This window comes from Aquarana catesbeiana, linkage group LG01 (genome assembly GCF_042186555.1).
Source record: "Aquarana catesbeiana isolate 2022-GZ linkage group LG01, ASM4218655v1, whole genome shotgun sequence".
Taxonomy (NCBI): Eukaryota; Metazoa; Chordata; class Amphibia; order Anura; family Ranidae; genus Aquarana; species Aquarana catesbeiana.
Genome location: NC_133324.1, coordinates 748,364,985 through 748,391,970, shown reverse-complemented (window position 1 = coordinate 748,391,970; position 26,986 = coordinate 748,364,985). Strand labels below are relative to the sequence as shown.

Sequence of the window (26,986 nt, the reverse complement as noted above, 5' to 3'; positions counted from 1 at the left end):
CTAATTATAACAAGACTCCGCCTACAGCCAAGAAAGTGTCCCTAAAATTTTTTTTACAATGTTGGCAACTATGGAAGTGATCTACAAAGCTTCATAAACTGGCATTCAGAGAATGACCTCCTCTGAGAACACCGGAGAATGAAGCAGTTTTTTCACTCATAAACGGACACTATAATACAGTGTAATGTGGTAACAAGGTTCACATGTCTGTCATTTCCTGGTCTCCAGCAAGATGGCGCTGCTGTTTATGATAAACTGGTCAGTAGTACGGGAACCTGTTCCTCCGGTGTTTCCAGTCACAGAGCTGACTGGGGTGTCAGTCACTACCTCATGTATTGGAGAAGGTGATTGAGAAGCTATGCTCGGTGTTGTGTGTGTGCTGTGTATACAGCTGTGCCTCTCCCAGCCTGTGCTCTACCGGAGACCACCATGTCACCACAACCACACAGGGCAGCCCAGTACACAGCCGTGTGCGGAGAATGACACCCTCACCACCTTCCTGGAGACATTCAGCAGCAAGTACCGGGCCCCTGGGAGTCCTGTGGAGGAACGATACGGAGTGTTCGTGGTATGCCCGGTGCTCTCTGGGGAATATTATAGGGGGGAGGTGTGCGGGACTTCATTAGAGTGAATATGAGTTCATCTATAATGTACAGAGGCGGAGTGTCCAGTAGGGGGCAGCAGAGTGTCAGCTGGAGAGGAAGAGAAGACTTCCGAGTCTGACAATTAGTGTCTGTTTAACCACTTCACTACCAGACTGTCATTTTCACTATACCTACATTATGCAACACTGTAAACAAGTTAAGATTATATATATATATATATATATATATATATATATATATATATATATATAATTATAATAATAATTTTAAAAAATATATATTTTTATTATAATAATTACAAAAATAATTGTATGTGTGTGTATATATATATGTGTGTATATGTGTGTGTATATATATATATATATATATATATATATTTTTTTTTTTTTTTAACTCTATCAAGAAAGACTATTTTTAAAAACAGTTTTCCTTACATAACAAATAAAAACGTTAAGACCGTATGAACGCCCCTATAATGACCCAATTTTTGGGAAAAGTGATTTCAGTTTTTGTCCCATTTTTTCGGAAAATGAAGAATTATGCTGGTATTGGGGGGGGGGGGTTAAAACACGGCTCCTCATGTGAGGGGGGGCTCTGCTGGGGACTCCTCATGTGTGGGGGGACTCCGCTGGGGACTGCTGTTGTGTGGGGGGGGCTCCGCTGGGGACTGCTGATGTGTGGGGGGGCTCCGCTGGGGACTGCTGATGTGTGGGGGGGTTCCGCTGGGGACTGCTGATGTGTGGGGGGGCTCCGCTGGGGACTGCTGATGTGTGGGGGGGCTCCGCTGGGGACTGCTGATGTGTGGGGGGGCTCCGCTGGGGACTGCTGATGTGTGGGGGGGCTCCGCTGGGGACTGCTGATGTGTGGGGGGGCTCCGCTGGGGACTCCTGATGTGTGGGGGGGCTCCGCTGGGGACTCCTGATGTGAGGGGGGCTTCGCTGGGGACTCCTGATGTGAGGGGGGCTCCGCTGGGGACATCTGATGTGAGGGGGGCTCCACTGGGGACATCTGGATGTCACAGGGGGGGCCCTATAGTCTGGGTGTCACGGGGGAGGGGCCATATAGAGCTGGTGGGGGACAGATGCAGTATGCAGTGATGCTCCATTCACCTAGGTGAGTATGATTTAGGAAAAAAATCTAACCCCATCTTTTAAAGTAGAATTAAAGGAAAAATAATCATCATTTCATTTTTTTGGGTAGTGTAAGGAAGGGTTATGACACCTTTAAAGCAGAGCTCCACCCAAAAGGGTAAGTTCTACATTAAGGCCTCCTCCCCTGCACCTGTTTGTGAACTGGAGCTTTTTTTGGGGGGGAGGGGCACGGGTGCCCAGGTTTTCGCTGCGACTGCCTAGGCGATCGGAAGTGGAGGTTCTTACTTCCCTCTGCCAATCTTCAGGGACATGTGACAGGGCCCAGAAGACTGTGAGACCAATTGCAATGCGCAGCTCGCTTATGCGCAGTATGTACCCGGCTGTGACAGCTTGCAGCTATGGCTTGCCCATAGTTAAGATGCTGGTGACAGATGGCACAAGGAGAAAACAGCTGGGCTGAGCACAGCGCTGGATCGTGGGACAGGTAAGTGGCTGTTTATTAAAAGTCAGCAGCTACAATTTTTACAGCTACAGTAGCTGTTGACTTGTAATATTTACACAGGAGACTGGAGCTTCTCTTTAAGGTTTATTTTTTGCTATCCATTCCACGGGGGGAGATTTCCCACCACTTCCTGTCCTATAGCCAAAACAGGAAGTCAAAGAAAATCCCTCTAAAGTGAGGAATCCTTGGTTGTCACCAGGTTCACAGAACTAGTGTCCCCATTGGAAGACGGCTCTATTTTTCTTTTTCTGGTGATAACCAAAAATTTGGGGATTTTCTTTCACTTTCGATAATGGTAAACAGGAGAGATAAGAGGGTGAGTCTCCCTAAGGGCTCATGCACACGAGCAGAAAAAATGGTGCTATTAGGAGGCATCTGGTGTTTTGTTTTTTATTATGCCCATGAACATAGCTGCATGTTATTTAGACTCTATTCACATTTCACGATTTGGAATCGCAGGCAGAATCGCTGCGATTCTGCCCAAAATTCCAAATCGCGTGGCAATTTATGCACAACCTGTGAAGCACATTTAGGTGCCATTATCCTTTAATGAAACCTGTAACGGTATGTGATTCTGTTGCGCGATGGGATCGCTCCTTCAAGTGAATGGGCTGGCCCTATGCATCACGCAAAATCACACAAAAATCACTCCTTGAAAGTTGCGTAGCGGGAATGAGTGTTGCTATGTGAACGGGGCATTAATATGGCCATGCTCATGCGGGCATTTATGTGCAGCACTCAGGGGCATACAAAAAAATGCCCTAAAGCTGTGTTTGGAGAGGCACGTTTGAGCATATTTCATATGTGTATGCATGTAAATCTATTCCAGTGGCTAGAATACATTAGTATGCTAGTTAGGGATGTACCGATACCAGTTTTTTAAGACCGAGTACCGATACGTTTTCTCAAGTACTCACCTATACCTATTCTTAGTGTGGTGTGACAGTTTTTTACCTCATACATACATGAAAACGGCACAGATTTCACTTGCAGAGACATCAGTTTTCATGTGCAGAGTTTTTACAGCCTGTTGACATATGTGTGGGCAATTTCAATCCAGTTCAGGTGCGATTTCTAATCTCATTCACTACAATTCGCTTCGGAATCGCACAAAGTCACATCGGATCGGGCTTTGAAATCACACTGCAAACCAGCCTGCACATATGTGAACTGAGTCTGAGGCTCGGTTCACACTGGTGTGCTGTCCGACATCGGATGTGATTTGCACCGCACTGCAGTGCAAATCGCATGCGATGTCTGTGCAATGCAAACTCAGCCATACAGATTGTATGGCTGAATTCACATCGCATTCGGACCAAATTCGCTTAGGACCCTTTTTTTGGTCCACACCAGAATCGGATCACATGGGTGTTCACACCCATGTGATTGGATTCCTGTCCGAATTGACAGTTCACACTGTGATGTGAACTGATTTGGGGGTGTCATTAACTTTCTATTGACACTCCCAGCAGTTTGCATAGTGCAGTGTGAAATGCCTGCGAGTCGGGTGCAATGTGGGAACCCGCAGTGAATTTTCAGGGTTCTTGCGTGACAGCAATGTGAACCGAACCTGAAGGTACCAGTTTTAGTATCAGAGCTATTGCACGAGTACAAGTATTTGTGCAAATGCTTAGTATCTGCACTGATACCGATACCTATATCAGTGCAACGCTAATTCTAGTTAATAGAATGAGTTGACACTCAAGCTTGTATGTGCATAAACACACGCAAATATATGAGATTAGAGGCATTTTTCTGGCAGCATAATTTAAGCATACCCGTGTGCATGAGGCCTAACAGGGGCACAGACAACAGTAAAAAAATTGGCAGGTGTTCTAATCCCTCTCCACTCTATCCAAAACTTAAAAAAAAAAGGTTTTGTCTTTAGTTATACTTTAAATTCCTAACCTGCATGTTTGTTTTGGGTTGGCGAACCGTTAAAGGGGTTGTAAAGGTTTGTGATTTTTTTTTTTTTTTTTTCACCTTAATGCAGTGGTCATCAACCCTGTCCTCAGGGCCCACTTATGCCTCGTTTCCACTGAGCAGATCGGTATGGTTCGGTACGCTATTTTGAGTGTTTCCATTATGAAAGCGGCCCATACAACCGAACCATACCACACCATTCAGGGTCCTGCTTCAGATGTGGGGCCATAGAATATGGAACGGTTCAGTTAGGGTGGAGCTATGATTTATTCCACTGATTGGCAGACGTTTTTCTGTCCGCCAATCAGTGTGACGCCATGCTAGGCATTTTTTCTAAACCCCGTATGGCCCCTGGTGGACCAACTTGCAGTGGAAATGCTTACCTGAATAGGCCGGACCATTCTAACCCTTCCAAACTGTATGGAAACGAGGCATAACAGGCCAGGTTTTATGTATTACCTTGGGGAGAGGCAGACTAGAATACTGCCATAACTGAGCAGCAAATGATATCACCTGTGATGTATTTCAGTTATCTTGCAAACCTGGCCTGTTAGTGGGCCCTGAGGACAGGGTTGATGACCACTGACTTAATGCATACTATGCATTAAGGTGCAAAAACACCTGTCAGTGACTGGCCCCCAGCCCCCCCGTTTTACTTACCTAAACCCTCAAACTTGTCCCACGGGACACGCCGTCTCTCTGCCCGGGGTTCTCGGCTGTTGATTGGATAGATTGATGGCAGCGCAGCCATTGGCTCCCGCTGCTGTCAATCAAATCCAATGACGCGAACACCGGGGGGCAGGGCCAAGTCCTGTATTCGGTGTCCATGGATGCCGAATGCTGGACTCGGGAGCACGCCCGCAAGGTAACCCCCCGGGAGAGCACTTCTCCCAGGGGGTTATCTGATGCGGGGAGGAGCCAAGGGACCCCAGAACAGCAGGATCGGGGCCACTCTGTGCAAAATGAGCTAAACAGTGGAGGTAAGTATATGTTTGTTGTTTTTTTTTTTTTTTTTCTTTTTTAATTACCTTAAGGCCCGGTTCACACTTGTGCGATGCCAGACATCGCATGTAATTCGCAGCGCACTGCTGTTCACATTACATGCGATGTCTGGCTGATATCGCACCACATTCGGTCCAAACACGCACAGGACCCTTTTTTTCTGTTCGAACCTGAATCGGATTGCATGTGTGTTCACACATATGCGATCCAATTCATGTCCAAACTGTCAGTTCGCAGTGCGATACGCGAGCTGAACTGGGGGTGTCGTTAACAATGTATTGACACTCCCCAGCAGTTCGCATATAGCAGTGTGAACTGCCTTGATATGCAGGAACCTGCAGTGGATTTGCAGGGTTTTCGCATCGCACCATAGGCCTGGTTCACACTGGTGCGATGCGAAAAGCCTGCAACCCTCCAAGAACTGGAGAGTGCAAAATCTGGTGCAGCTCTGCATAGAGACCAATCAGCTTTCAGGTTTTATTGTCAAAACTAAATCGAACAAGCTGAAGTTAGAAGCTGATTGGCTACCATGCACAGCTGCACCAGATTCTGAGTGCTCCAGTAAATCAATGTGAGTCAGAAAATTTAAAGTTCTGAGGCCTTATCAGCAATCATTAACATATTCCTTTCCTTTACTTCACCTTTTAGACTCTTTATTCTCTGTGGAGCTGGTGTAATATCAGAGAAGATTTTATGTCAGTGATTAGGGCAGCGGCGGTGCTTCATGTTGACACGTTTGTCTAGCTAGCCAAAACGATATCTGCATGGAGTTTGCATGTTTTCCCGTGCTTGCGCAGTACTGTTTTCTTCCATACTTTAAAACCTGCCAGCAGGTTAATTGTCTTCTGACTAAATTGGCCCTAGTGCAGATCTAAAACTCCCACTGCAGCCTTCTATGACATTGGGAACACTCCATTGAGTTGTCAATGCCGCTCTGGTATGTAGACATGGAGCCACAGAAAAAGTAAGTGTGTAGCAGCAAACAAAGCTATTAATACCATTCATTTTTGGCTCGAAAATAATTACAACTTTCAATTAAGGGCAGGTAAAAGTCTCTTTTTTTTTTTTTTTTTTTCCCACTTCATTTATACAGAAAGATTATATGGGTTAGATGACCTTGCTTTAGAATCTGTATGTCTTAATATATCCACAAGATGGCAGTAGAATCCCACGATCTGTTCTTTGCCTCGACTGACTATAGAATAGTTTGCAATCAAAGTGCACCTGTGCCCAGACTATAGACATTAAGCCCCCGTTCAAATTGAGTGTGGCTTTGAAATTGTGCGATTTCAAAGCTGCACCTCAGTGTGACTTTGGGTGCGACTTTGAAGACATCTGTGTGGCTTTATGCACAGGTGCCTATTGAAGTCGCACCCAAAATCGCCAAAAGCGGTGCATGTACTACATTTTCAAATTGATGCAGCACCACAAAGTCGGCGTCGCATCAATTTGAACACTGCCATTACCGGCAATAGGATGCAACTTGTCATGCAATTTGACCTGTCAAATGTGAATGGGGTTTAAGGGGTTGGTTTACTAAAACTGGAAAGTTCAAAAATAGGTGCAGCTGTACATGGTAGCCAATCAATTTCTAACTTTAGCTTGTTTAATTAAGCTTTGACAAAAAAAAAAAAAAAGCTGGAAGCTGTTTCTATGCAGAACTGCAGCAGATTTAGCACTTTCCAGTTTTAGTAAATCAACCCCTATGGCTCCATTGAATTGTGTGACTTTGGACATCAGGGTTGTAGCCCATTCTTTTCAATGGCAACTTAAAGTTGCAGCGACTTTGAAAAGGTGCCTGCACTACTTTGGTGAGACTTTTGATGCGACTTTGGTCCAGAGACCGTAAAGTCAGATCAAAGACGCACCAAAAGTTGCATCAAAGTCGCACTGGAAATTGTGACTTTGGAGATGTGCTAATGTGAATGAAGCTTAAACTATTTACCTGTTCTTTGCTAAAAATACATACTTATCTATGGATACAGGTTAGCAATATCTTGCATTTCTTTCAATTTCTTGCATTTTTCAGAATGTACAGTGTGTTTATGTGTGTGTGTATGTATATGTATATGTGTGTGTATGTATGTATGTGTATATATATATATATATATATATATATATATATATATATATATATATACACATACACACACACACACACACACACACACACACACACTATAAATATATATATATATATTATACACACACACAAAAACAGTCGTGCCCCCGTTTGTTACACATTGAGTGGAGCACCCCACCCTCCCACGCCAGTCCCTTCATAGTGCAGTTTAAGCAGTGTAGTCTGCACCTAGCACACAGCTCCCACGTAAGGGGTGAGCATCTTCCATGGTTAAGAGAAGTGAGATTTATCTTTCTTTTTTATGAAGAGTGTAGGACCCACTGAAAATGGGGTACTTTGGCGCAGTGGTGGGCTTAAGCATGGTATGGACATATTCTGTGACTAAATCCCAATATTTACTCATTAATATATATATATTAAGTTGCCTTTTTTTTTTTTTTTTTTGGAATGATAACTTTCTATATATCAAAGCAAAATACATTTCTTTTTGTATAAAGCAGTACTCTAACTCCTATATATATATATATATAGCACTTGAATTGTGAGTGCTATATGAATACCTATACAATATATGTAAACACTACTTAAATGTTTGGTGCATTATAAAAACCGGTATAAAATGTCTTGATAACAATCCAACATAAATATCCTAGGAATCTGGGGGCGGTACAAGCTATATCGGTCTCACCTAGACAAAAAATATGATAGTGCCCATTGACACACCACTGTGTGACCAATGTACTGCCACATCTTTCTGCCTAGTGCTCCCTAGAGCAAGATACTAGGTGCCTTTCGATGGCCATAGAAGTCCTGCAAAGTAAACCTAAAAAAAGAGGGGAAGGACAAATGCACACATGCTAGGCTTAGGTGAGTGCCTGGGGGCTAGAGAGGAGCTGATGGGGAGAGCCCGCAGAGAAGCTAAGAATAGAGTGTTCCTGCTGAAGTTGGTGAGTAACATTACACTGTGAATCTGTGATTCAGGGGACTAAATCACTCTATTATTCCATTGATAATGATCCCATTATTGGACCATTACAGTATTTACAGTCACAACATATAATTGTGAAATAGCAACTATCTTAATTACAAATATTTTACTTATGAGGTAGTCAATTCCTAACTATACTTTTATATTACATAAGCCTCACCCTGTCTTACTGTCCCTAGGAATCCGGGGGTCATTAGAAGCTCTGTACTTGAGTTCTAAGGTTTTTCTAAGGTCTACCCCAGCATTTTTGAGGGTGTCTGGCTCTGCCTTTTTTGATATGTCCTTTTCCTTTTATTTTCCTTTTAATGAAAAGTAAGGCATGGAGAAAGCTGGAAACATCCTCCATAGCCTCTGTCATATATCAGTAGGCATTGAGTTATTTAACTTCCCTAAATCGAAGTTATGCATATTTTATGTCAACTTCAGTAACTGTTCTTGATTTCAGCTACATATATATTATGAGATCCTATAGATGATCCTTTTTTTTTTTTTTTTGTTCCAGCAAAGCTTGGAAAGACATAAATATCTGAATGGGTTTGCACACAGTGCTGGAGATGCATTTTATGGAATTAACCAGTTTTCTGATTTGTCAGCCCAGGAGTTTTCAGGTAAGTTTTGAAAACGTGGTATATTTGCCTTTCTGTTTTAGATACATGGATATTTTTAACCTTAAACCATTTGTATTCATTTTATTTGTGCGACAATGATATCAAGCAAACTATACCAACCGCTCAGTGTCTGCCAACCCTCTCCTCCAATCCCTACACTGGCTCCCAATCACCCAGCGAATTAAATTCAAAATACTAACCACAACATACACAGCCATTTACAACTCTGCCCCGAGCTACATCAACAATCTTGTCTCCAAATATCACCCAAATCGTCCTCTCCGCTCTTCTCAAGACCTCCTACTCTCAAGCTCTCTCGTCTCCTCCTCCTCCTCCCATGCTCGTCTCCAGGATTTCTCTAGAGCCTCTCCCATCCTCTGGAACTCGCTACCTCCATCTATCCGGCTATCCCCTACTCTTGCTACCTTCAGGCGATCCCTGAAAAATCATTTCTTCTGGAAAGCCTATCACATCTCCAACTAATCATCTACCACTTCCATCAGCTCATTTCCCACAGTTGCAACCTTTTGTACCACCTGCCCCACCCTATAAGCTCTTCTGAGCCTCTTAATCCTCTTGTATGTTATTGTATTATAACTGTATTGTCTCCTTTTTATATTGTAAAGAGCTGCGTAAACTGTTGACGCTATATAAATCCTGTATAGTAGTAATAATAATACCAAGTTCCTAGAAACTGAAACTTAGCTATCCCTTCCTGCCTCCTACATAATGACCGGTGAGGGATGATGAAGGGGCAAAAAGGAGCAGGCAAATGCCCACATTGCCAATAGAGGCTGATTCAAACCTGTCTGCTCTGGGGAATTGCAATAATTTGTGTTGCGATACAGAAGCCTCTAAAGGTGCGTTATGTTAATGAAATATATAAATGGGCTGCCATTCTACCACTTTCCAAAAATCTGGTATGGCCACATCTTGAGTATGCCATCCAGTTCTGGTCTCCAGTCCTCAGGAATGATGTGCTGGAACTGGAGAAAGTCTAGAGAAGAGCGACACAACTCAGTTGTGAGGAACAACTACAAACATTAAAAACTTATTCTCACTGGAGAAGAGACTCTTAAGAGGGGATATGTTAGAGATATACAAATATCTAAATAGTGATTCTAGCATAGGGAGGAAACTATTCAGTCTCCTGTCACTCAAGAAGACGTGGATAAGAAAAGAAAAGAAAAAGGAAAAGTTGGATAAGAAACTGTTTACCCATAAACTGCATAGGGAGTTTTTTACTGTAATGCCTCGTTACACGCAGTCGGATTTTCCGATGGAAAATCTTCGATGGGAGCTTTTTGTCCAACCGTGTGTAGACTCCATCGGACATTTTCCATTGGAATTTCCGTCGCACAAAATTTTAGATCTGGTTCTCAAATTTTCCAACAACGAAATCTGTTGTCAGAAATTCCAATTGTGTGTACACAATTCCGACGCACAAAGTTCCACGAATGCTCGGAATCAAGCAGAAGAGCAGCACTGGCTATTGAACTTAAATTTTCTCGGCTCGTCGTATGTGTTGTACGTCACCGCATTCTTGATGTTCGAAATTTCCGACCAACTTTGTGTGATTGTGTGTATGCAAGACAAGTTTGAGCCAATATTCGTCAGAAAAAAAACATGGATTTTATTGTCCGATCATGTGTACGAGGCATTAGGGCGTTAAGGATGTGACACTACCTTCCACAATTGGTGGTGTCAGAGGGGAGTGTCGGTAATTTCAAAAAACGTTTAGATGGGCATCTTGGCAAAGGCAATGTACAGGGATATAGGAAATGGTAGTGACATAAACACTCACATTCACACAGATTAAACTGGATTTACTGGTGTCTTTATTCAACTTTACCAACTATGTAACACACCAGTACGTATACAAAATCAGCCGTGCACCACTTTTTTATTGCATGGTAATGTGCTGTGGTGTGTTTTTAACACACATTTTGGAAGTGCATTGCCCTAGCGCATTGAGGTGCCATTGAAAATGAATGGCACCTCAATGTGCCAATGCATGTAACACGTGTTGTTGTAACTTGTGTTAACGTAACACACATTAGCACATTGTGGTTTCCTTCATTTTTATTTTAATAAGTTTACAAAATCTCAATGCAAATGTTAAAACGTAAAGAAAATAATGGGGGAGATTTACTAAAACTCTAGGAAACTATATACAGGAGTGGAGTGTTTTCGATATTTCACCACAACAGGCATTTCATAATGAGACTTTGCATATGCCTCATATGGTCAGCCTCACTATTGCATAGTATAAAACATTTTATTGGAAATATATTTGTTCCACAATGTTTAAAAGTATGTCCATCAAGACAAACAATCTTAAAATTATTTTTCATAGCTTGCATATCCAGAGATCACAACATCAGCCAACTTCATCGAATGTTCTAGAAGGTTGAAAATAAGATCAATGTGCATAGACATGTTTCGTTTTGTCTCCTGCTTCATCGGGACCTTTTGACTTTGAGTAATCTCATGTACATATAAAACAAAGCTGAAGGAGTATATACAAAAAATAAACATAAAGTTATGTAAATTCAACCAATCAACAAAGTAAGGTTATACAATTGAGTGGTTCAATAGTGTAACCTATCCTCTAAGGGAAGGGGCACACAAAAAAAATAAAAAAAAAAATATATATATATATATATATATATATATATATATATATATATATATATATAATATATATATATATAATATATTAATTAATAAAAATATATATCGTATGGTGTGATTTCCTCTTTGTTTTGGAACTTAATTATTGATTCTGAGACAGAGGAGAACTTTGTTATATGTATATGTGCGCATGTAATTTTTTTTTTTTTTTTTGGTCCCTTCATTTGGAGGATAGCTTACACAAGGTGCGAGCAGACAGATATACTGACAAGTCTGCAGGAGTCTTGCATGGTAGGGACTGGGGCTGGTGCAATGCTTTGCAGGCTCCAAGTAAAATAAAAATAATGAATACACATTTTTTTTTTAGCTGCAAAAAGATGTGCATTTATTATTTTTTTCAAAAAGGTGAACTTATCCTTTAAGTAGTTGACATGATTGGGACACTAGGACTATGCTGTTTTCCTTTGTGCATAGTTTTGACAAGAGTGGACTCTTTTTTTTTTTTTTTTTTTATTCTCTTTATTTAGAAATACTTATTAAAAATTCCGTACATATCATCACAAATAGTTTTATACAGGTGAATCATACCTTGTTGTTGTTGTTTTTTTTTTGTTTTTTTTTTTTTAGAACAAATTTGAGCTTTCATTTGCTGGTAAATGGTAATGAATATCTCCTGATTTTTTTTATTATTATTAATAATAAAGTAAGACTGGCCCAAAATAGTAAAAAAAAAAATTAATTTAAAAACCTGTAGCTGTATATTTCTTGTTACTACCATAACCAAATAACGACCCAAAATAAATTCTCCTGCTCCTGACAATCGCAGTGATACCACGTATGTTTATGTTATTTGTTGTTTGTACTCGTAGTAAAGCCCAAAAACAATAGTACCTATTTTTGTTTTGTTTTTGTCCTACCTAAAACACACTGACATTAACCCTGGCAATGACATGACCCAAACTCTAACCCTGGCAAACTTTGATCTAGGCTTTTTTTATTTTTTTACACACACACACACACTTGTTTTTATTTGCCTCTCTCTGCAAGAAGAGATAAAGATACAATGTATCTTTCCTCTTCATTCACAGAGAGAAAAACACAGGGGCGGGCTACACAGTAACTGATCACTGTGGTAGTCAATCAAAGGCTACCACAGCGAACAGGTGACTTGAAAATGGGGGGGTTCCTGGTCCCAACCATTAGTATGGGACACGGCGCTCTCGGTAAGACCCCGGTCTCTGTGCTGGGAGCACGCTGTGTGGCACGCTCCCAGCACAAAGACATACTGTATATGCAGCCCCACAGCAAAAAGCCCAGGGGTTAATATACAATAACTCAAAAAAAGAACTGTAAATATACACTACCATCGAGGTACCCAATAATCTAATAGCTAAGTACAGTTTACACATTTATAATACACCCATATGTACCTGGCGCACCTGCTTGGCTCATGGCTCTTAAGAAATTAAACAATAAATGAGTATTAAATTTCTACTTAATAACATGTATATGTTGTTTGCGAGGATTATACACAGAGCCCCGCAAAATGTTCTCTTTTGGACTTTTGACACTACAAACAGAATGTAGTATATTCAACAGTTAATTTCTTTAAAAATGCATGTTATCAGTAACTACTGTATGTCTATATTGTATACTACTAATTTGACAATGGGCAGGACCATTCTGAATAATGATTCACATCGCTGAAGCACACAGTAGCTTCAAAATTTTTTAAATGACATTTTCTGCTATGGAGTTAAATTTGCTGCCCCACAGGTACTCGGATCCTGTCTTAATACATGACCAATGTTTTGTGAATAACCTAAAATTGTAAACTTGATGCAAATATGGGATACGTTGTTGCTGACATCCATCTTAAAGTGGAGTCCCAGAAATGGAACTTCCACTTTTCAGATTCCTCCCCCCTCTGGTGTCACATTTGGCACCTTTCTGGGTGGAGGGGGGAGCAATAGCTGTCAAATCCAGGTGTTTGCTTCCACTTCTGGGCACTTTCTGTGGCAAACTATGCCATGTCCAGCCCCCCCCCCCCCCCCTGCTGTCTTCTGGGAGACACACAGGTCCCAGAAGACAACAGGGACCATTCAGAACGCGCAGCGCGACTGGTGCATGCACAGTAGGGAACCAGGAGTGAAACAGAAAGTCTTCACTTCCTGGTTCCCTTACCAGGGATGGTGGTGGCAGCATCTGTGAGTCGATCCGAAGATCAGCTTCGGGTGCTGACATCACGGGCTCTCTGGACAGCTTTAAAATGCTAGTCATAATCTCTTTTCCTTCATTACTAGCAAGGTTGCATGCAGTAAATTTAAAGCAAATTCTTCAAACTCTAACTCTTCATCACCACAGCAGCTAAACAAACCATTGCGAAAGCATGGAAATCTCCCTCCCTGAATATCCTAGCAATGAAACACAAAATCACTCTAGCAATGATCCACCCTAAAACTGAAGCTGTCATTCTAGATAAGTTTACTTCTTACAAAAAATTTTGGAAGCCCTGGATTACCCACTACTTACCTCCCGATTTCAACAAATCCCTCTTACAGCCATAATCTACTAGCTACTCCACCTATGGTCCTCTCTAGGGGCACCCCTCCTTTCTCTCTTTCTTTCATAACCTTACAAGCCACCCTTTGCTTTAATTTTCCATCTATACCCCCCCCCCCCAATGGTCCCCGAGAATGCTCTATGTCTCACCCTGCTCATATGGGCGACCACAACACCCTCCTCCTACATTTCGGTTACATGGCTATGAACAGATTTTGTTGGTGGCCCTCAGGCTTCCCCCTTAGGTGTACTTTGAGGTACTCTGGTGTGGTTATTACCACCCTTATTCCTCCTCCCCCCTCTGAAGCACCTAATTGTACCTTTTTATAGGGTGTCCTTACTCCTGAATCTATTTGTCTACTCCTGATTCCGACCAGACTGTGTAACTGTGTAACCTATCCTCCTCCCACCAGAGGGCCCACTCTCTAATGTCATCCATAGTTTAATCCTACAAGCCTGGCTAAGGCCTCTACCTTGTTGGTTCCTTTTTTTTTTTTTTTTTTTTTTTTTTGTATGTACTAAATATTGATGACATATACTGTGCTGGATTATTGTACATGAATCTAACCTTTTTCTGACTCCAGTGTATCTATGTACACTCTGTTATATGTCAATAAAATATTTGAACAAGTTAAAGCAAATTCAGAACCTCTAATCTCCATACTTATTCCAGAGAAGCCACTGGATCAACATGACAGACAACTTGTATTTTCAGGACAGCTCAACAATGACACGTTCCTTTTTAAGCAGCACACAAAGCTTATTCTATGTGGCACTTGTGGCAAATTTAGAAAACATTGTTTCCATAAAGTATAGACTAAAGTGCTAAGCAAGCAGATTGCTATCGCTTGTACTGTCTGTTATATATTTGCCATATTTATACTTTTTCTTTGCGTTCTTTCTTTAGACATTTACTTGAAGAGTTACCCTGCTATGAAAGACAATTACATTGTGCCTAATAAAATCTTTTCAAGTGAAAATGCACTGCCATTGCGATTTGACTGGAGAGACAAAAATCTTGTGACGTCAGTGAAAAATCAGATGGATGTAAGTTCCAAGAGTCCTTTCTGTCTCGCTTTTGTTCTCCAGTGAATGGATGTGCATTGTCATCACAAAACATGTATTTGTGGGAGTGTTTAAAGTGTTAAAAGTGTTAACCAGTCACTTCTCCAGGTCTCCATTTCATTTTTAAGAAAAATTCGCTCATACAGTTTTATGTATCATATTGCTCTGCTGGCCATACACTGTAATGCCCCGTACACACGGTCGGACATTGATCAGACATTCCAACAACAAAATCCATGGATTTTTTACGACGGATGTTGGCTCAAACTTGTCTTGCATGCACACGGTCACACAAGTTGTCGGAAAATCCGATCGTTCTAAACGCAGTGACGTAAAACACGTACGTCGGGACTATAAACGGGGCAGTAGCCGATAGCTTTTGTATCTTAATTTATTCTGAGCATGCGTGGCACTTTGTGCGTCGGATTTGTATACACACGATCGGAAATTCTGACAACGGATTTTGTTGTCGAAAAATTTTATAGCTTGCTCTCAAACTTTTGTGTGTCGGAAATTCCGATGGAAAATGTGTGATGGAGCCCACACACGGTCGGAATTTCCGACAACAAGGTCCTATCACACATTTTCCGTCGGAAAATCCGACCGTATGTACAGGGCATAAGATTTCCCCATGAGACTGAACAAGAGAAATCTATTAATTCCCCCATCCACACTAAACAGTCTGAATGGAGGAATCTTCCTTGTTGGCTATTGTATTCAGACAGGTGGCACCCGTCAGAATATCCAAACAATGGTTGCATCTGATTTTTTTTTTTTTTTTTAGTTTATCAGGAACCAGTCAAAAATTTCTGTGTATGGCCAGTTTTATGTTCCAAATTAAAGCATTTGTTAACCCCAAAAAATTCTGCTCCTGTACCTTTAGCTTTATTTATGAGAATGCTGCTTTTTTAATATGTTGGTGGCATTGCAGTAATCTGGTATTATATCCAGTTTACAAAACTGTGTAATTATTTTAGCTTTTATTTTTTAGTGTGGTGCTTGCTGGGCTTTCAGCATAGTTGACACGGTGGAGTCTGCCTATGCTATCAAAGGACATCCTCTGACGGAGCTTAGTGTACAACAGGTCATTGACTGTTCATACATGGACAATGGCTGCAATGGTGGATCCACGCTCAGTGCCTTGAAATGGTTATATCAGGTTGTTTGATTTTCCTTTCTCCCATATTGACATAATTTGTCCTTCATAGAAGAGCACCAAACACCAGTGTGGTATAAAGATTAACTCAAATTAAAGTCACAGCAATAGATATCCAGTCAGGTTTGTGAACACCCTCTATTCTTCAGCACTACACTTCTGTGTGTGGAAATCTGTGATGAGTGGTGAAGCCATTACTTTTGTATGTCAACACAGATTGCTGAAGCAAGAAGTGCATTTCCACTAAGAGAAAAGGACATTTTAAGGCATTTCTCAGTTAAAATAGTTGAAAAGCATAACCTACAATATTTGAGAGTTCATTAAAGGTATGAGACTTCAATTAGGCCTTAGGAGGTTTGCTCCTCCCTTGTTAATTAAAGAAGAAGCTTGGGGTAGATAAATAAAACAAACATACTCGCCTCAGTGCTGCAGCATCAGTACGATCCCTGGCCCTGGCTGGATGGATCCCAACAATATGGGATCCTTCCAAAGCCTAGAGCAGCTCTGTGACAGTTTTTTTTAGCCTGCTATCAGCTAATTCTGGATCACAGGAGTGCAAATGTAAGTGCACACCTGTAACTTAGAAAAGAAGTATGACCAAAAAATCTTTATAAAATAGTGTATTTATGGGCAAAAATACAAATCTAGCATGCATGGCTTTAAATTCCCAACTTTTCTAGCATAGTTTTAAGTACCGAGTTTGTCAAGTTGCAAAATGTACCCTATACCAATGCAGCTAGACTAACTACCTTTATTGCAGTGACATAATTTCTAGGTCTTTTAGCAGTGACATCACTGGTAACCTAGTCCTTTACCTGTCAGTTACAAAACAACTCTGCCTTTCTTAGATGGAGTTTGACTACTGTGTCCTTTTTATGACCTCCTCATTTCTGCAAAGGAATGCATATATACGCAAATGCATGCACCTTGTCCGAGAAATAGGAAAAAAATGGTTTTCTTTTTCTAGTAAGGAAGCATTTTGCCTAGTGTTTGGAAGGGTAATAGAATGCAGATAGCAATCTGACAAAGACCTTATAGTGATTTTAGAGCTTCTTTAATTAACACTCCTAAAGCTTATTTTTAGTTGCAAAAATATCTCATGAATTCCTTTGATATAATTTATTCTGAATTGGTTGACATTTCTTTTTAGCTCTCCATTATTTAAAATATTTACCAATCATATTTATGTTTTGTTTAAGTCTCAAACTAAACTGGTGAGGTCCTCGGTATACCCCTTTAAATCACACACTGGATCATGCCATTATTTCCCTGCGATGGAATTTGGGGTGTCCATAAAAGGATATCATGCCTATGACTTAAGGTAAATTATTTTCTGATCATCAATCTCCATGTTGTATTTTCATCACAAAACACAGAGTAGTTAGTATTCATGACTACTTGGGTTATACTGCCACCTTTAGGTAAATGGAGACTGGACAAAAATGACATGCATCCCAGACATAACTCCTCACAGTTCCACTAAACCTGTCTTTAAGTGATGAATGTGTCTTTCTGAAGATCTCTTTCGGGGGCTATGTTTCTGTACATCCTGGCCTGTTCCTTACCCCCTTGGTGGGGCAGAGGTGGGCTTTTTTTTCGGATCGGCCACTGCAGCCAGCAGGCCAAAAAGTGACTGAACCCTCGATCCCATGTGTAAAAGAAGAGACAGGGTCCAGCGCCAATCAGTAGAATTTCATGCTATCTCTTGGATACAGTGTACCCACTGACATTGCTGGCAGGGTGCTCTGCAAGTTTAGGACAGTAGAGAAGTGAATCCTTAAAGGCCCTGGGGGGGTGCGTCCACCACGATGAGTGAAATTTTGGGCCTGATGCCTTGCAACTATTGCCTAGTGAGTGCCTCTGCTGTATAGTGGAACTGTGTAGCAATTCCCCTCAGTGTTCTCCTGTGTATTTTGTCATTTTTGGGCAGTTATTCAATCAACCGACATACAGCAGTGGAGATGCGATAAAGGGGTGGGGTGGCATGCATGCGCAATGACATTATCACACACGTTTGTGCATGCGCAGGTGTTATTTTCCCTAATTCCTGTATGCAGTACACATCCCTCAAAGCTCTTGCCTTACAAGGTGTGCAGATACTTGGTCACACCGCGCAAACAGTTTGCCTACTCAGAGAATTCTGCCCAGTACAGTCCTGCACAGCAATATTGCTGCTTTTCCATTTTAGGCACAGAAAGTATTAGAACATTTGTCTATTGAGGGTGACTGCCATATACTGTAGGTGGTCTGGGTTAGACGGAAACTCCTTTCAACTTGGTGGCTGCTCCCTTGGTCCTCACAGGCCTTGTTTAGCCCTTAGCAAGCCATGGCCTAGTGCAGACACAGAGGTGAGGCGAAAAATGATTGGATGGGTTCCCAAACTCCTCTGTCAGTTCTGAATCCCTGCCCTTGCCTTGTATTACCTGGTATTACCTGGTATTTCCACTATCTCAGGGGCACAATCCTCCACTTCCTTTGTGTCAAGGGAAGAATTTTCTGAAGCCATATTTAGGCTGGGTGATCAGCTTTTAGGGATTCTCACTGGCTTGGAGTGCCTGGGAAGCAAACTTAGTTGCTCTTCTTCACCCCTGCCTCATTTACAGGAGGATGAGGTGTTGGAGAAAAGAGGAAGAAGAGTAAGCTGTGGAGGATCAGGAATCCTCCGTGGTCAAGTCCTCCCAGGAAGAATCTCAAGGTCCAGGACTGACTGAAACACAAAAGACCACTGTGGGCTTCCTGGCGGTTGTGGAATGAACTAACCTTTAAATGATATTAAAGTCTCATTTGTTTTTTTTGTTTAAAAATAACAAACATGTTTTACTTACCTGCTTTGTGCAGTTGGTTTTGCACAGAGCAGGCCGGTTCCTCCTCTTCTCGGGTCCCTCTTTGGTGCTCCTGGCCCCTCCCTCCTGTTGAGTGCCCCCATAGCAAGCAGCTTGCTATGGGGGAACCTGAGCTGAGCCGCAGCTCCATGTGACCCATTCAGTTCTCTGGATGTTGACCAACCTTTTCCTACTTGAAGAAGACCCTAGCAGTCTTGGTGGATGTGTTCACGGTCTTTAAAGACTCCAGATATAAGAGGTTCTGGAAGTGAGCATCCAGTGTTTTTCACATCCTACCAACCAGTCAGGACATTGGAGTTGCTAATTAATAGATTTTTAGCCAGGCTTCTAAGGGAAACAAAATGGCCAACATGTAAAACAAAAAATTACTGATATTTTAAAATATCTAATGAGGCCCTTTGACTGCATAGGCTATTTTCTGGAAAAAGTGAACTTCGCCTTTAAGGGTCTCCAGAAGTTCCAGAAAGTACAGAAATTCAGGAGTCCACCAGGCAATCTTCATTGGCGTCAGTGAATATCAGGGATGCCTTCCTTCACATCCTGATTTTCTGGACTCACCAATGATTTCGGTGATTTGCAATGGAGGATCAACACTGTCAGCTTGTTGCGAAACTGGGAAAAAAAGGCACACAAAAGATTTCTTTGCTTCAGCATAGTATAATCAAGCGAACACCACACACTGAAATTCTCCCCCAGAAGCCATGTCCTAATGCATTTCACTCATCACATGCTTAATCGTATATAACTAAGTCTGTTTTACTGATTTGAGCATGGAAAGTTCCTGAAGCTTTGTCAAATGGCTGTTGCACAGGAGGAGGAAGAACATGCAGGAAGCTTTGGAGTGATGATAGGCACTGGCATTGCTGAACTATTGGTTTTTGGTGTTTCACTTCAGCCTGCCCCTGGACCCAAAAGTGTTTACCAAGGTGTTGGGATCTGGGGCTGTTGAGGACTCGCAGTATCCTCATTCTGGGGTACCTGGACAACCTGCTGCTCAGGGAGAAATCGGCCCAGAAACTAATGTCAAATGTCCAGCAGATGGTACAAGTTCTGGAGAGTTTCAGTTGGGTGCTGTACCTTTTAAAAGTCTGGAGTACTTAGGCTTAGTACTCGACACAGCACAGATGAAGCAAAAATGCCTGTCACTTCAAGCCCAGCTGGAGTCCCTGAGGAAAGTCCCTCATTTGGACCTGCATGATAGCCACCTTTTGATGCAGTCCCCCATGCCCAGTTTCACTCTAGAGCTCCGCAGCTATGGTATGGGACAAACGTTAGGAGTCCTTGGATCTACCATTGCACCTGACTCCCAAGACCAGAACAACTCTGGAATGGTATATATTCACGCGGATGCTGAATAATGGAAAATTCTTCTGATGAACTGGAAAGTCTTGAAGATGGATGCCAGCCTGTTAGACTGGGAAGGTGTGCTGGAAAACCTCTCAGTTCAGAGAACTTGGTCGTCAGAGAAGCAGAACTTAGCGTAATCTGTGATGCATCACGTCGGGAAGGAGTAGGGTTGACGTTCTTCTTCCGGTCGCGGCCGAGACTGGAAGGTCTTGATTAGCTCGATGCTGATAATTCCAATTTTATATGTCATTTGCTGCTGTCAAATACATGAGATTTTATTGAAATATTACACAATGGAGATTTCCTTTATCTTCTATGCCGCGTACACACGAGTCCATTGAATTTGTATGTGATGACGTACGACCGGACTAAAATAAGGAAGTTCATAGCCAGTAGCCAATAGCTGCCCTAGCGTGGCTTTTTGTCGGTCGAACTAGCATACAGACGAGCGGACTTTTCGACAGGACTCGAGTCCGTCGGATAGCTTTGAAACATGTTTCAAATCTAAGTCCGTCCAACTTTTGAGAAAACAAAGTCCGCTGGAGCCCACACACGATCGAATTGTCCAACGAAATCCCGTCCACCGGGCAAAGTCTGCCGTAAAGTCCGCTCGTGTGTACGTGGCATTAGTCTTATGCCGTGTACACACAAGCAGACTTTTGACGGACTGAACTCCGAAGGACTTTTTGACGGACTTTCGACGGAGAGTTCTGACGCAACGGACTTGCCTACACACGATCACACCAAAGTCCGACTGATTCGAACGTGATGACGTACGATGGAAGTTCATAGCCAGAAGCCAATAGCTGCCCTTGCGTCGTTGTTCGTCTGTCGGACTAGCATACAGACGAATGGATTTTTTGACCGGCCTCGAGTCCGTCGGAAAGATTTGAAACATGTTCTATTTCTAAATTCCGTCTGATTTTTTTCGACCGCAAAGGTCCGATGAAGCCCACACACGATCAAATTGTCCAGCGGATTCGTTCCGACTGGACCTTTGCTGTCGTAAAGTCGGGTCGTGTGTACACGGCATTAGCCTTAGCAGAGCTGGGAGGGCTTATGCCTGCATGGGGATTCCTGCCTTTTCACTTAAAGCTGGCAGCATAACTCAAGTAGTCTTAAATATTACTTCCTTTTGTGTCATGTTTTGTACTCCCAAGAAAAAGATTTTACAGGTAAACCAAAAATCCTCATTTAGTTATTATTTAAGTATTTACTCTTACCATTTTTTTCAATTTTAGATGCTTGTATTTTTGCTATTGTAATAAATAAAGATTTGTAAATGAATCAATAGAGGGGAGCAAGTACTTGATTTGCAGTCAGCCTGCCTCTATCCTTAACAACAGATAAGAAATCGGTACCTAGGTAATGGCTGGATAAATCCCAGGAACCAGGTAGCCAATGCTTTTTAAAGATTTTAATAAAACATTATGATGGATGTTTACTTGTTTCTGCTCTATAGATGATGAGAGAGGCCATTCCAATGCACTTGTTGAAATATAAAATGATTGCTGAGTGTATAGTAAGTAAGAAAAACTGTGCCTTTTGGCATCCCTTTAGACTTGAAACATTATTTGTAGGCATCTCATGGTGAAACTCCCAGTGCACAAAACACTGCCAGTAAGACCCCTTTCACACTGGCAACACTCCACGTTAGCGGTAAAGCGCAGCTAAAACTATCTGCGCTTTTCCGCCGATAGCGGTAAAGTGGTGCTTTTCGGCCACTAGCGGGGCGCTTTTACCCCCCGATAGCGGTTGAAGAAAGGGTTAATTGCTCCCGCAAAGCACCGCTGCCGAAGCGCTTTGCAGTGGTGCCCATTCATTTTAATGGGGCAGGGAAGTGGAGGAGCGGTGTATTCACCGCTCCTAAATCGCTCCAAAGATGCTGCTTGCAGGACTTTTTCTAATGTCCTGCAAGCGCACTGCTCCAGTGTGAATGCACTCGGGTTTTCACACGGCTTGCAGTGGAGGCATTTTTCATGTGCCTTACAGGCGCTATTTTTAGCCCTTTAGTGCCTGAAAAATGCCTCTAGTGTGAAAGGGGTCTAATGGAAAGCAAATTAAATGAGCACCAAAGTAAAGAAGTTGTAAACTCTATATTTGATACATGTACTGAAATGTAATGTTTAATAACATTAACTTGCGAAATGGCTGGCAGTGGAATTATCATTTTTAATGAAACTGGAGCATTATTAAGGTGGTTCCAAAGGCAGAAGTTTTTCTACTTTATTGCATACAATGCATTAAAGTAAAAAAAACTTCTGTGTTCAGCCCCCCCTCTCCCCGACACCCTTCTTATACGTGCCTGAGCCCGATCTTGATCCAGCACTGTGCCAGAGAACAGCAGCTCCTCCATCACTGGATATGGAGGCAGCAGTGGGAGCCCTTGATGTAAATCACAGCCTGCGGAGAGGGAGCAGGGGGGCGGAGCCGAGCCCCAAAGTGTATGTCAATGGACACACAGAGCCCGTCTCGAGATCACGCCAGCACAAATGTCCCCATAGCAAGTGGCTTATTTAAAGAAACATTCCTTTACAATCACATTAAAGCAAAGCAGTTTTAAAAGGATTGACCCCCATCTAAGAAAAAATAAATACTGTTCAATTGCCTGTTTCCATACAGCCCTTGTTTTATTTTATCTACAATTCCTTTTCTGGTGTGTTTTTTTTTTTTTTTTTTTTTTTTTTTTTAAGGGTGCAATGGGTTTCAAATGGCTCCAGAGAATTATCCATTCAACTATTCTGAACCTGCTCATGTAGAAAAAGTGGTCTCTCCTTAGCCCTATTTTAAACTTTTTTTGCAGAAAGAAAGAAAAAAAATTCAAAACACATAAGGGCCTCTGAAAATTTGCTTTCAGGTGGACATAAGAGACAACAGCTATCATATAAACCTGCAGCACTGATGTTTGTTTAACTTGAGTCAATGTACTTTCTACCAGCTGAGCTTTAAAAATGTACATGTAGGATATTTATTCTATTCCCTTTACAAACATCATGAATGTACATAGCAGGTTCATGAGTGAATCTGGATAAATAGTATCTCCACGTGACTAAATACTGAAAGTCATGGAAAGGGGCACTAATGCATTGTTTACGCCATCTGCGGGTGTGCTTCCATCTAATTGTTTTTTGCATGTTTCAGGTAAGAACTATATTTTGCAAGTGTGTTCAGCAATCATAATCCTATATCATTAATGCAACAGTCCACCATTCTTGGAAATCAGCTATATATATTACTGTAGATGATACAGTATTTGTAATTCCTTGAGGCATCCCTGCTAAATCATAAAAGAGGGGCCAAACACTGATGTCCAGCAATCTTGATACTGTGCCTCTGCTGGACATCAATGTTTGGCACGTTTTATAATTTAGATGAAACTCCTTAGTGAAGGAATTACAGCTACTGTCCCAGCCAGCTACATTCACATATAGATATACTTTCCTTTTAATAGAGGACTGTTGGAGTAGTAATGTGGGATTTTGGTTGGATGGCACAGTTGTGTGATGCTTGCTAGGAAAAGAAAAAAGAAAAATTAGTGTCTCATGCAAATGAAAGCACACCAGCAGATGGTGAATACATTGGTGTAGATACAGACATGGTATCAGAGCGGTGATACCATTTATCCAGTTTCAAACACATATCTCTTGGCAGATTATCCCAATTACCTGTACAGATACAGCCAATGCATGTTAATAGACAAAATGCTGTTTTTAATTAGTGGTGTAATGCAATGCATATTTTGTGTGAATTTGTTACAGTCTATTTGGTGTCTTTTTGTGAAACTGCATCTCTGTGCATCTACATAAATGTAATTAAACTGTCCAGATAATCCTCTTTCTAATCACAGATTATGTTTCAGTATTTTTTGTAGTTTCAATAGCTAACATATTTTCATCCTCTGCAGTTTTTATTTTTAATGAAGATAAGTGATTGTTTTTTTACAATTACATAATTTTCTAATCCAGTCTTATCAAAAGACTGTTGCCCTTCAAAAGTGTCAAAATCATACATAAAACAGTTGAGATATGTTGGAAAAATGTCCCTGTAAAGTAATTTAAAATGTTAGTAGATTCCTATTGCTTTGTCATTTCATGCAACCACCAGTGAATTAAAAATGCTTTTAAATTTGGGAGCCTTTTTCAATGTACACAGCCTTTCTCTCCCCTTGCTGTGATAAATCTGAAATCTGCTGGCCCTTCTAAAATTCTTGGTGTGCTAAGAAAAGCATGCTTTTGCTTACATAGGCAGTTTAGAAACATGAAAGTGAATAGTGAAGTTCCTGGTTGTAACAACTAATCAGAATTCTCCCGCTCTACAAGACTTTGGTCTGGCCTCACCTGGAGTATGCTGTCCAGTTCTGGGCACCAGTCCTTAGGAAAGATGTACTGGAAATGGAGCGAGTACAAAGAAGGACAACAAAGCTAATAAAGGGTCTGGAGGATCTTAGTTATGAAGAAAGGTTACAAGCACTGAACGTATTCTCTCTGGAGAAGAGACGCTTGAGAGGGGATATGATTTCAATTTACAAATACTGTACTGGTGATCCCACAATAGGGATAAAACTTTTTCGCGGAAGGGAGTTTAATAAGACACGCGGCCACTCACTAAAATTAGAAGAAAAGAAGTTTAACCTTAAACTATGTAGAGGGTTCTTTACTGTAAGAGTGGCAAGGATGTGGAATTCCCTTCCACAGGCGGTGGTTTCAGCGGGGAGCATCGATTGTTTCGAAAAACTATTAGATAAGCACCCTATACAACCACAACATACAGGGATATACAAAGTAATACTGACATATAATCACACATAGGTTGGACTTGTGTCTTTTTTTTTTTAACCTCACCTACTATATAACTATGTAACTTTGCATGTGTTGTGCATGTTACTATTTTATTTTTTTTTTTATTTCCTGCACTTTTACTAAATTGTTATAATAATAATTTAAATGTGTGCTACTGGTTGCTGACCCATCCGCAAATAATATTTGATGCTCTCGCTAATTTTGATTATTTAGTGGCATAGGTTTTTATTAATTTGCTTATTTTTTAGTCATTCTGAGGATGTAATGATGACGCTGCTGATACACTATGGTCCATTAGCCGTTATTGTTGATGCACTTAGCTGGCAGGATTATCTTGGAGGCATAATTCAGTATCATTGTTCTAGCGGCCATTCAAATCATGCTGTCCTCGTAGTTGGCTATGATAAATCAGGTAAGAAGACATTATTTATGGCTAATTAATTTGAAATCCTGGGTGTCCCATGATGGGTTTGATTTGTCATTGTTTTGTCTACTACTATACAGTAGGTTTTTAATAGGAAAAGTATATTTTCACCTCACCATCACCCTTGTTGAAAGTATAACTGGGAAGTATTTTATAGCTGTAAGTCACAAATTCCTACCTTATCTCCATGTTTCTGTAAAATAGTGTTTCTTCAATATAATCATTTGTTTTATCGACAATATATTTACATCTAACATTTACTAATGTTCTGCAGTAGGAGTTTTCTCTATTTGTATGGTCACAGGCTGTATTGCAAAGTTATCACTCATTGTTTGGGAAATGTGTAAATGCAGCATAAAAGTACTACGGGTGCCCAAAGACAACCCATGATCATCAGCTTTTTAACAATCCCAAAACCTGGACAACTTGAGACAACTATTATCAAGGAGGAGGGGATTTGCATCATCATTCAAATGGAATTTTCATGGCTAACTATTGCCCTGTGTTTTCATTGAATTAGGCCAATGGTGTCTGAAAAAAAAACTTGTATTCTTGGCAGAATAGAGCATATGATTCTACATACATTGAAGGAGATTTACTAAAACTCATGTTCACAGAATGTGGTGCAGCTGTGCATAGTAACCAATCAGCTTCTAACTTTAGCTTGTTCAATTAAGCGTTGACAATAAAACCTAAATGCTGCACCAGCTTTTGTAAATCTTCCCCATTGTCTTCCGTGTCCAGGTCCCTAATTGACAAACAAAGATTTGGGGGACACACCCTAAAAAATGCATTAAAGATGGTGCAGCCATAAGACCATACAAACAGAACAAAAGATTACAGCGCACACATACAAAAATGACATTTAACGCCTGCAAGGCTATTTAAAACACCTGAATATATTAAAAAAAATATGGCGATTTAGTTGCACCATATGGCCATACAGTACTAAGCCCACTACTACGTCAAAGTACCCCATTATCATTTGGTCCTATGCTATCCATAGAATAAAAGATCCTGCTTCTCTGAACCATGGGAGAAATGCACTCCTCTATATGGGAGAACTAAAGTCCTTTACCTGCACCAGATTTTGCACTCTCCAGTTTTAGTAAATGAACCCCATGGCATCATGGAGAATAATGAATGAGCAAAAAAATATTGAAGTTGGGGTTTCTGACTTTGTATTTGGATTAAGTGGAAATGTGTTTAAGCTCTATGTTACAACTAAGTTATACTCTCTGGAATACGGTTGAAAAAGTTTTCAGTTTCAGCTTTCTTTATATACACCAGCTAATACTTTTCATGACTGGTACACATTTCATGCAAATGTTTACTTCTTCCTTTACTTTGTTGT

At 41.2% G+C, this 26,986-nt stretch overlaps 1 protein-coding gene across 1 annotated transcript in view; it reads left to right on the top strand.

Moving 5' to 3' along the window:
• The first annotated feature begins 203 nt into the window (after nucleotides 1–203).
• CTSO (cathepsin O) overlaps nucleotides 204–26,986 on the top strand; it is a 43,271-nt gene continuing 16,488 nt past the window's right edge. Inside the window, exons 1-6 of the mRNA XM_073605662.1 lie at nucleotides 204–568; nucleotides 8,697–8,802; nucleotides 14,906–15,045; nucleotides 16,055–16,222; nucleotides 17,419–17,540; nucleotides 25,457–25,620. Of these exons, the coding sequence (XP_073461763.1) occupies nucleotides 359–568; nucleotides 8,697–8,802; nucleotides 14,906–15,045; nucleotides 16,055–16,222; nucleotides 17,419–17,540; nucleotides 25,457–25,620 (910 nt within the window). The 5' untranslated portion in view covers nucleotides 204–358. The remainder of the gene's footprint in view (nucleotides 569–8,696; nucleotides 8,803–14,905; nucleotides 15,046–16,054; nucleotides 16,223–17,418; nucleotides 17,541–25,456; nucleotides 25,621–26,986) is intronic.